General features: G+C 32.0%; 3 protein-coding genes across 5 annotated transcripts; 1 reads left to right on the top strand and 2 right to left on the bottom strand.

Annotated features, from left to right (window-relative positions):
- The first annotated feature begins 258 nt into the window (after nt 1-258).
- Nucleotides 259-7,808, top strand: Fancl (E3 ubiquitin-protein ligase Fancl). 2 transcript variants are annotated; one of them, XM_011148047.3, is made up of 8 exons: nt 259-382; nt 5,228-5,567; nt 5,645-5,743; nt 5,824-6,071; nt 6,246-6,432; nt 6,514-6,744; nt 6,979-7,120; nt 7,716-7,808. In XM_011148047.3, the coding sequence occupies exons 1-7, from the start codon at nt 378-380 to the stop codon at nt 7,075-7,077; spliced, it is 1,209 nt and encodes a 402-aa protein (XP_011146349.1). In that variant the 5' UTR covers nt 259-377; the 3' UTR covers nt 7,078-7,120; nt 7,716-7,808. The 2 variants fall into 2 exon arrangements, with proteins under 2 accessions (XP_011146349.1, XP_019698778.1); XM_019843219.2 differs by lacking the exon at nt 259-382 and adding an exon at nt 4,781-5,044.
- Nucleotides 1,962-3,323, bottom strand: LOC105187229 (transcription elongation factor 1 homolog). 2 transcript variants are annotated; one of them, XM_011147926.3, is made up of 3 exons: nt 3,074-3,323; nt 2,719-3,002; nt 1,962-2,325 (listed from the first exon to the last, which is right to left on the bottom strand). In XM_011147926.3, exons 2-3 carry the CDS (start codon nt 2,832-2,834, stop codon nt 2,193-2,195), a joined length of 249 nt encoding a protein of 82 aa, XP_011146228.1. In that variant the 5' UTR covers nt 2,835-3,002; nt 3,074-3,323; the 3' UTR covers nt 1,962-2,192. The 2 variants fall into 2 exon arrangements, with proteins under 2 accessions (XP_011146228.1, XP_011146221.1); XM_011147919.3 differs by having other exon boundaries at nt 1,964-2,325; nt 2,719-2,988; nt 3,074-3,322.
- Nucleotides 7,103-8,969, bottom strand: LOC105187217 (NADH-cytochrome b5 reductase-like). The gene is made up of 5 exons (XM_011147910.3): nt 8,763-8,969; nt 8,218-8,537; nt 7,825-8,059; nt 7,557-7,768; nt 7,103-7,293 (listed from the first exon to the last, which is right to left on the bottom strand). Exons 2-5 carry the CDS (start codon nt 8,489-8,491, stop codon nt 7,103-7,105), a joined length of 912 nt encoding a protein of 303 aa, XP_011146212.1. The 5' UTR covers nt 8,492-8,537; nt 8,763-8,969.
- Nucleotides 8,970-10,661: the final 1,692 nt, after the last annotated feature.

The following is a 10,661-nucleotide window of genomic DNA, read 5'->3' as shown; positions in this document are numbered from 1 at the left end:
CACCGCACCGCACCGCAATTTAGCCTAGCGCGCTCGTCACTTAGGTTAATCGGCTATCGAATAACACCTCTAATAGTCGCGCGCACGCACTCCCAAGCGCACTTCCGATTCTCGGTACACTTACTCACGCGAGCTCGCCAGCGCGCGAAGTGTCGCTGGTCGTCGCGGCTCTCCGCGGCATTTTTTTTCTCACGCGCTCCTGCCCGACAGCGTATTCCGCTCGGCAAACGCCATCTTAGCTAATCTTCACCGCGCCACCGTCGCTGTCGTAACCGCGGCCATCGCCGTCCGGAGCGTAGAGTCAACGAATCGCGTTTGCGGCTGTTGGCGGAAGTGGCTGTTTCTCCAGGGTGCGCGTTAAGCACAGTCATCTGACCATGAGGTAAAGGGTCTATGATTGAAGGGCCAAGTATAAATTTACTTCAGCATGAACTTGTGAAGAGTGAAATTTTCTAATCAGAGCCTGTATTCTTGAAAAATGTGATACGATATTTCATGGGGTCTGTTCTTTTTCGAAGAACTTTTGAACTAGTGCATACTAGTATAATAAGTTAGAATGAAAGAAAATATATCTATTTCATTCCAACTTATTACACTGGTTCAGAAGTTCTTCGAAAAAGAACAGACCTATGAATGTCACCTGATATCACGATTCTCAGCCAATTGCCTCATTAATGAAATATCGTATACAATATTTTTCATAAATTTTCGAGAATAAGGGCAGACTATCCCAATTCCTTGGCAAGTTAACTGATAGTTAAAGCATGTCTGTCTTCGTTTAAATTGAAGGAAAGACAAAGATAAACATGATTTAACTATCAGTTAACTTACCGATTAACCATCAGTTAATTTACCAAAGAATTGAAACAATCTGCCCTAAGAATCTTGGAAGCATTTAAAAACGTTCACTTTTCACAAGTTCACTAGAAGAAAAAATTTATCATTGTCACTTAGAGTAGAAATTTATCTCCTTTTTATCTCGATGTTTTTCAGAGAAAGAGATAATGTTGAGAGTTATTGTTAGGCTAATATCTTCAGAAAATGAATTTTTTGTAGTATATTTTTAATATAACATCTTATTATTTTTTATGTATTTTGTAATGTATTTTAGAAATTATTTATACCTTTAATAAAGAAAAAACAATGCTCAATTTGTCTTCTGTGGATACAATTCTTGATATACTATTTATATCACACATGAATAATTTGATGGTCTAAATAGTCATTATTAATTCATCTATTATTCAGAATTATATATAATTTACTATTAAAAGCAATTACTACACACATATATGCGCATGTGATGATTTATTTTATATAATCATCTACTTTGATATTTCTGATGTCATAAATGTATTAAAATGAGAAGATAATTAAAGAATTTTAAAAATATACTATAAAACTATCATATCTGTGAGATTTTAGTACATATGTTACAAATATATTTAAATAGAAATAAACATTGAGAACACATGATTGAAATACATATTGATTTGACATATTAATCTGACATATTAATCTTTTGAGTTGGAATTACGTTTTCCAGATGTTTTATTATTTACAAAGTAAAAATCATCTGACATTAAATACATAATATATATGTTTTTGTTTTCCTTGAACATCAATCTTTATATGTATACATATATACATATATATATATATCCCATGTAAACATCACTCAAACCAAAGAGGTTAAACCAGTATATTTCTGAACAGTATAGTATATTTACTATACAAAATATAGTTTTAGAAATACATCATTTTTTCCAATATAATATAGTAGAAGTAATTGATGGACAATAAATGATACTTATAATAAAATTATGTTTTATGATCATAAAATATATCATATAGTTATTAAGTATTTTAATTATAATTATGACAAAATGTAAGTTTATTATATTCTTAATACTAAATCATTATGACTTATTATAATAGAATTTTAATCATCTCGAAATTAAAGTCAACTTGTAAATTTCTTTTTGGAAAATATTACTTATGTATTTAAAGTGTCAGAATCAAATAACTACATTGAATATCGTATCCAAACATATCTATTGTCCATAAAGCAATGTGCATAAAACTATAATAGTGATATAAATAGAAATATTTAAAAACTTAAAGCTATAATATGTACAAACTATTATATGGATACGCAAAGATCTTATCTAGATAATATGATTGATGGTTTCTCAATTAGCATTCTCACAAGCATCAATCCAATCATTGTATACATCTAAAGGTTCTGAGAGTAGGTTCACTGTTGTCTGAAAATCTTCCAAGCATACTCTACATGTTATCTTGGCTGTGTTTCTTGATTTGTCCCTATATAATAGGAAAAAAATAGATTTAAATTCTTTAAGTTTCTATGTTTGTCAAATATAGATATATAGCATTTATATTAATAAAATTAACATGGTTGGCAAAGATATATTCAGAAAACACAATTGAGTAAACATATTCATTATTACTATTCTAAAATATTCTTTCAAATCTATTATGAATTTTAAAGCATACTTCTATCACAAAACAGTCATACAAAAACACAACTGTCATGTTTTCTGAACACATTTAAAGTTTATATTCCTATCCCAATACATTAGATATTCAATATATCGAAGAAACTTACCTTAGTCAATCATATCAACATTAATGAAGTACAACAAAGTACAATTCTTTTGTTATCCAAATAAAAGCATGAGTTTCTGGTATACTTACATTTTAACATCACATGACTTTTCATGATTACAAAATGGACAATTGAATTGAGTGTCCAGTGGTTGGATAGCCTTTCTCTTAATAGGTGGCTTTCGTTTGCTCTTGCGTCGACCCATCTCGTAATAAATAAAAAACTATAAATATTTCTTCCAATATTCCTCTTTTTTCTATACAACCACCTTTACTACACCAGTTCTTATTATAACTTTTCTGGATTATGTTTTATTCCTATTTATGATAATGTTTCTCTTTGTGGCAAGATTAGGTTACCTGTTTAATATATTCTATTTCAGTTTCCACATAAAATTTATATTAATAATAGAGATTTCACATTAGATCCAATCTGAATTCTCACCGCAATCTTTCCTTTCTCTATTTTATATCTAGCTTGGCCGCCGCTAACTAGATAGTCACGCCATTTGTCGAGTTGTATAATATGTGTAAAGTATTCCTAGGTTCGAATTGGTTTATGAAGATAATTCTGAAATTTTTTAGTAAAGTAACTTGATTTCACTTTTTCTAACTGTAAAAGTTACTTAGCTCGTATACCACGACAATGGCTGCATTCCAATATTCACTGCCAGCATTGAAAATCTATAATATACATAACACAAACTATGTATTTCCAGTATTGGCAATGAATTTTGGAACACAGCCAAGGTATGAAGGCCCATCTACAATGGCAAGAATAAGGTTGTAAGCGTAAGCAGTAAGGTAAGGTAATAAGAATAAAAATACACCAATCACAATCGACTATTACAAGAATAATCTATTGTGACTGGTCTATTTTTATTCTTATTGCTTGTTACCTGGCATTGTGCAAGGGGCTTCAAGGTCATTCTACAATGGCTGCGTTCCGATATTCACTGTCAGCACTAAAAATCTATAGCATACGTCACGCAAACTATGTATCTTCAGTACTAGCAGTGAATATCGGAACGCAGCCAATACGTGTCGTAAGTTGTAAAGGCTCGTCTACAATAGCTGTAAGAGTAAGGCTGTAAGGCTGCAACGTAAGCTGTCAGCGAATGAAAATATTTCATTTCGTGTCTTGCAACCTTACAGCCTTACTCTTACAGCTAATGTAGACGAGCCTTAAGAGTAAGACTGTAAGGCTGTAACGTAAGCTGTCAGCGAATGAAAATATTTCATTTCGTGTCTTACAATCTTACAGCCTTACTCTTAAGGCTCGTCTACAATAACTGTAAGAGTAAGGCTGTAAGGCTGTAACGTAAGCTGTCAGCGAATGAAAATATTTCATTTCGTGTCTTGCAACTTTACAGCCTTATTCTTACAGCTAATGTAGACTAGCCTTTACAGCTAATGTAGACGAGCCTTAAGGTTGCAAGACACGAAATGAAATATTTTCATTCGCTGACAGCTTAAGCGTGGTCTACAATGGCCGCAAGCAGTAAAGCCAGCGGCACACGATGCTTGTTTTCGTGCTGGATTGCTTGCTGAATGAAAATACTGCGTTCTCATTGGTACATTTCCGAAGATGGATGGAAATGCACCAATTAGAACGCAGTATTTTCATCCAGCAAGCAATCCAGCACGAAAACAAGCATCGTGTGTCGCTGGCTTAATTGTAATTGGTCAATTTGCTTATAGCTTATGACTAATTGCTTATTGTAGAAGGCTTCTAAACCGTAAAAAATTAACCAATAACAGTCGATTATTTTCCTCACATTTTTTTCTGAAAAACTTCTGAACTAGTGCAATAAATTGAAGTGAAATAGATATATTTTTCTCATTCTAACTTATTGCACTATTGTGCACTTTAGGTTTGTTCTCTTTTGAAGAACTTCTGGGTACTTATTATGGAACTCGGAATCGATTCCGATCAAATTTATTTCGTTATTTCCTAAATTTCTATTGTCTTTTCTAGGGGAAACGGAATTAAGCTAAGACTCCATGCATGCGGTGAGCTGCGGCAAATGCTGCGGTGACCAATCAGGAGGGAGGCGCAAGTCCGGTTGCGGCAAGCTCCGGCATGCGTCTGTCTCCTGATTGGTCACCGCAGCCGTTTGCCGGAGCTCACCGCATGCATGGAGTCTTAGCTTTATTCCGATCGGAATCGATTCCGACGAGTTCCATGATAGGTACCCTGATCTAGGGCAATAAGTTGAAGTGAAATAGATGTATTTTCTCTCATTCTAACTTATTGCATTAGTGTGCGCTAATTCAAAAGTTCTTCGAAAAGAAACACTCCCCTTGTATCATTTTTCATAACGCAGTAAACGTTTTCACATTTTATTTACCAAATCTGTAAATGAATATTTCAAATATTTTAGTATATATTTTCAGATTTTATTTAGATCTAAAAGTAAGTATATATCAATAAATCTAGCTATTTAGTTCGAGTTACAAAGAGATGTATAAATCGAAAGTTTTCTTGTAAATTAATATTTTTCTTCATCGTTACATCGCCATTTGTAAATTTTATTGAAGTACGAAAGTTAATCACGAGAAAATATTTTGTTCTATAATCTTCAGTTGTATTTTTCAGAGATTATCTATTGATAATGTCTCCAAAACATAATGAAACTCTTCCAAATTGGCATTTGTCGACTTGGCATCCAGAGATGATATTAATATCAAAATCACCAGTCACCCTACAAGGCTTCTTAATTATTTCAAATTTGCCTTTCCCTACATGGGATTGCCTACAATCTAGAATAAAATTACAACTAATTGCTCCAAATTATCCATTACTTCAAGATGCGCAGATTAATTTTGGCACAGCAATAGCTTCACTGCGTGATAAAAAGTTCAGTGATAAAGTGAAGGTATTAATGAATAGTAACATAAGGATACCTACATTTTTAACACAGTTACAATCACTCATTGTAAGTATTAAATAATTATTTTAATATTTTTTTTATGTCATAAAAATCTAATTAAAATCATATATATTTATAAATAGGGTGAACATTTACATAATAAACATCATAAAAGTCATATGAACTATTCATCTCTAAGTAATTTTATGGAAGATTTGAATACAGTTCTTTTGAACCCATCAGTATGTATATTTGTAAGATATATCTCATAAAACTTTAATTTGAATATTACTGAAGATGAAACATCTATGCTATGTTAAAGGAAGTGCAAGTGTCATCTGATGATAATTTAAAAACCATTAAATTATCCTTAAATGATATATCTGTTATATTAGAAAGAAATGAAAGTGCTGAAATTCCTTGGAAAATCATATCTTCTGATTTTCCCAAAATACCAATTTTTGAGTATTTTGCAAAAAACATAACTAAGTTAAATATTGCAATAACAAAGTTCAAATGGCAAGTAGAATTGTTGGAGAAAGCATGGGAGCAATTGAAAGAAATTGATGAGTAAGTATTAATTATTTGTATTGCTAATGTTTATAATGTTTAAAAGATAATGGTTGAAAGACTCATAAACAATTTTTGAAAAATTAGTTTTAATGTTTATCAGTGGAGTTATCAAACCATGAGAAAAGTTGCATTTAAATATTTTTATTTATTCTAAAATGTTTCTTGTGCCAGAAACTGCTGTGTGATTGATCCATTGGAGCCAAATAAAAGCCACATGCATAGACGTATTTACTTATCACAATTCATATCTATGACAATTACTATAAGTCCACTAAAACCTACTGCTTTGCCAGAGATTAAGTTATTTGGCAGTGATAGCGAAGTAAAAAAACAAACAGACTATATTTCTAATATTCTTGTATGTTTCATAATTATGCATTATGGAATGTAATAATCAATTTTCTTATTTATAACTAAAACTCTCTTTAACATTTTATAGGACTGGGACCCAGACTGTAGCATTTTGGAAAATCTAAAGATGTTACTAAATATATATGAATTTCCTAAGCAGCAGAAAGACACAGAGACAATAGAGGACAAAAATGCTATTATTGGTAATCGTGAATGTGGTATATGTACTTCGGAAAAATCAGAGGATGATGAATTGCCTGATAAGATATGTAACAACACACAATGCAAGATACATTATCACTCAGCATGTTTATCGAAGGTATATGATCATAATGCACATAAAAAATTGTTTATTAGAAATGTAGAATGTACTTTATAAAGTAGTGTGATCGATAGTACTTTAGAAACAATAGGAACAGAAAGTCAACATAAAATAAGTTTATTAAAGTAAATAATTTTTTTTTTGAAAACTAGAAATGAATATAATGCATCCAGATTTTTCATCTAATTGTTATAAAAAAAAATGTTCAATATTTGATGTTCTTTATTACAGTGGTTACAGAAGAACGCTGGGAATCAAGTTGTATTTGGATATATTTATGGTATATGTCCATATTGCAAGGAGAAAATATCATGTCCTATTGAACATTAATGTTTTCCTACTTTTAAAAAATATTTTATTCAAATATATACATGTGAGTATAATTCATTTCTTGGATCCATTCTTTCATAGATTGATTAAACTCTGAAGTCCCACATATTAAAATCAATGTTGTCTCTATATCATTACATTGAAAATAACTAGCAACAACTAATTTATTCAAACGACCGATTTTTATATTGAGACCATGAGGACCAATTGTCTCCTCTGAAAGTGAATTATTTTCACATTTCACAACCATTCTTATAACTAAAATATTAATATTGATTTCAACTTAATAAATTCAATTAATATTGGTTTCATTTTAATAATTAAAGAACGATTAATATTTAAATTATTAATTTATAAGAAAATCTCTAACAATATTGAAGGAATTTATAGTTAAATATGCAATCCTCTTGGAACATCTTGTCTACTTATAATCTCTATAAATAATCTTGTTTTTTATTTTATTCTTTAAAATGACATACCATTTGATTGTGACAGTTGTAATGTACATTTAAAATTCCAATAATCTGTTAGATATCTCAACTCTTTTTTTAAAGGAACATGTATGATAGATTGAAATCCCGCAATGAGGTGTATTTTTGTTAATTCTGTTTCGTCATCAATAATTGTTTTTGCAATAGGATAAAGTGCAGCTATCCCTGAGCCAATGCTGAACATGATGATCTGTTGAAAACTATTAATGGATAGATTTATGTGTGAACTAATTTGTACCTATATATCTTTACATACCTGTTATTTTCATATTTAAAATCTCCATATGGACCTCTAATATCAATTATACTACCCAGTGGTACATCTCTTAAGCATGTACTAAATTTGCCTTGTTTATATACCTTTATCAGAAGAATCAAACTTCTTCTAGTCCATGAAATCGGTGTGTATGGTCGAGACATGCACCAAGAATGTAGCATAACATATTGGCCAGGTATAAGATGTAAACTCACACCATTTTGTATTTTACTCTCTATATTATATACAAAAAATATATCTAAGATATGTTGGATTTGTACAATCATAATATATTTTATTAATATTTTCAATTTAATATATATCATCTTTATATCTATACAAGAAAAATTGTATATAATTTATATAAATGTTAAGTACATATAATAGCAATACCTTTATATTCTAAATGAAGTAAAATATAGTCTTCCGAAGTTTTACATATATCCGTAATAACAAATGGTTTATAGGATAAAAGAGACAATAAATTACTACTTGTTTTAACTTTTACATTTTGTGCCTTTCTACTTTCCCATTCATTTAATAGTTTTTTGTGAACATCAAAGACACATGGTACACAACCATTACCACAACAATCCTCTTCTAGTGGTGTTTTGGGTTTATCATCATCATAGTCATTGTTACAATCATTATGATTATCCAGATTCATTTCAAACAAATTTAAGTGTTTTTGTTATCTCATTGACATAATATTCCTACAGATTCAAATATTTTCCATTATTAGTTTAGATATTTTCGGATTGAATATATCTGAATGTTTATGTGTCAATTTAAATCTATACATAACAATTTCGAAGTATTGTTTATGTATAGATGTAACTGTTTAAAAATATGCAAATAATTAAGTATAAGATCAAAATATGTAAATAACGAATTATATATTAGCAAGTTAATCTATATAGGATTTTAGATACACGTACACTCATCGGCTGCGTTCAACAGGAAAAGCTGCTTACTAAGCACTTAGTGATTATTGTTCTTGATTGATTCGTTTTCTTGGATCTGTCAAAAGTTTAAAATAATACCTCAATCATAAGTAATAATCACTAAGTATTTACTAAGTAGCTTTTTCTGTTGAATGTGACTAATATTATGGCCGCTCATTGAGCGCTTAGCAAGCTCTTGTACGGTCGCGGACAGTATTACCAACTCTGAATTTTAAAATCCGTCAAATGCTTCTCCAAAAAACCCCAGAAATAAGCTAAAATTAATAAATGCGTGTGTGTGTATGTGTGCACTATGTATATGCGCGCTATGTATACGTGTGCATATGTTTTTAAGAAAGGAATTAAAATAAATACATAATTAGTTTTATTGTTGATTAATTTTATTCATAATAATATAATTATATTATATTATTGATACAATATCACTTTTATATATATATATTTATATATATATATTTTTTTTTTCATATTTCATTTTATTATAAGCAGTATTATATACACCGTATTATATATATATATATATATACGGAAAATAAGCCAAGTTGGCGATACTAAAGCTAAGACTCCATGCATGCGGTGAACTGCGGCAAATGCTGCGGTGACCAATCAGGAGGGAGGCGCAAGTCCGGTTGCGGCAAGCTCCGGCATGCGTCTGTCTCCTGATTGGTCACCGCAACCGTTTGCCGCAGCTCACCGCATGCATGGAGTCTTAGCTTTACGCGGATATAAAGGTTGTCACTTTTTTTTTAATGACTTTCAGGACGCATCCCGACTCGAGAAAGATGAGAGCTGCTGCTCCGCCTGCGCAGTAACTCACAACGAAAGAAATAAAATATACGTGATATGACATAAGTATGTCAACAATCATTGCGTTTAGCAGAGAAAACCGCTCAATGAGCGATTAGTGACTATTGGTCCTTATTGTTAGATCCTTACATTCAAATCAATAACGTTGACAAATTATTCAACAGTTGCTCAACCGTTGAGTGTCGTGAACGCACCCAATTCTTACATTTTGAAAAATCAACAGCGGAGGAATAGATACATAGTGCAAGTCATTCAAATGGGAATGCGTCTTTTGCAAGGTATTGAACAGGTATGTATATTAAATTTTAAGTGAAATCGTATTTATTTAGTCACTAATCGCTCACTGAGCGGTTTTCTCCGCTGAACGCAATGGCTGCGTTCAGAAAACACAACGGTTGAGTAAAGCTAAGACTCCATGCATGCGGTGAGCTGCGGCAAATGCTGCGGTGACCAATCAGGAGGGAGGCGCAAGTCCGGTTGCGGCAAGCTCCGGCATGCGTCTGTCTCCTGATTGGTCACCGCAGCCGTTTGCCGGAGCTCACCGCATGCATGGAGTCTTAGCTTAACAGTAAGGACCAATAGTTATTAAGCGCTCAGTGAGCGCTTTGTTTTCTGAACGCAACCACTGGCTGCGTTCAGAAAACACAACGGTTACATAACGGTTGAGTAATTCGTCAACGTTATTGGTCTGAATGTAAGGATCTAACAGTAAGGACCAATAGTTACTAAGCGCTCAGTGAACGCTTTGTTTTTTGAACGCAACCAATGACTATGTTTACACGGCTTCTAACTTCGACTAAAGCCAGTAGCACACGATGCTTGTTTTCGTGCTGGATTGCTTGCTGGATGAAAATACTGCGTTCTGATTAGTGCATTTCCATCCATCTTCGGAAATGTACCAATCAGAACGCAGTATTTTCATCCAGCAAGCAATCCAGCACGAAAACAAGCACCGTGTGCCGCTGGCTTTAGTAACGCTAATGTTATAACTCCTACTTAAGGTGAGTTGCGTTTACACATTTACGCTTATCTATTTGAAATAACTTAATAACTTTCGAGTGAGTC

Source organism: Harpegnathos saltator, unplaced genomic scaffold (genome assembly GCF_003227715.2).
Source record: "Harpegnathos saltator strain DR-91 unplaced genomic scaffold, Hsal_v8.6 scaffold210, whole genome shotgun sequence".
In the NCBI taxonomy this organism is placed as follows: domain Eukaryota; kingdom Metazoa; phylum Arthropoda; class Insecta; order Hymenoptera; family Formicidae; genus Harpegnathos; species Harpegnathos saltator.
Note: the sequence above shows the minus strand (reverse complement) of the source record. Positions and strands in the feature narration are given on the sequence as shown.

What these genes read in the sequence shown, in the direction of transcription:
- Fancl (XM_011148047.3), top strand. An exon ending in CACAGTTACAATCACTCATT is followed by an intron (nt 5,568 to 5,644) that starts GTAAGTATTAAA and finishes ATTTATAAATAG; the next exon opens with GGTGAACATTTACATAATAA. An exon ending in CAGTTCTTTTGAACCCATCA is followed by an intron (nt 5,744 to 5,823) that starts GTATGTATATTT and finishes GCTATGTTAAAG; the next exon opens with GAAGTGCAAGTGTCATCTGA.
- LOC105187229 (XM_011147926.3), bottom strand. Translation starts at nt 2,834, where the DNA reads ATGGGTCGACGCAAGAGCAAACGAAAGCCACCTATTAAGAGAAAGGCT. An exon ending in AAGTCATGTGATGTTAAAAT is followed by an intron (nt 2,326 to 2,718) that starts GTAAGTATACCA and finishes CCTATTATATAG; the next exon opens with GGACAAATCAAGAAACACAG.
- LOC105187217 (XM_011147910.3), bottom strand. Translation starts at nt 8,491, where the DNA reads ATGAATCTGGATAATCATAATGATTGTAACAATGACTATGATGATGAT. An exon ending in ACTTCATTTAGAATATAAAG is followed by an intron (nt 8,060 to 8,217) that starts GTATTGCTATTA and finishes TATATAATATAG; the next exon opens with AGAGTAAAATACAAAATGGT. An exon ending in ACAACTGTCACAATCAAATG is followed by an intron (nt 7,294 to 7,556) that starts GTATGTCATTTT and finishes ATTCACTTTCAG; the next exon opens with AGGAGACAATTGGTCCTCAT.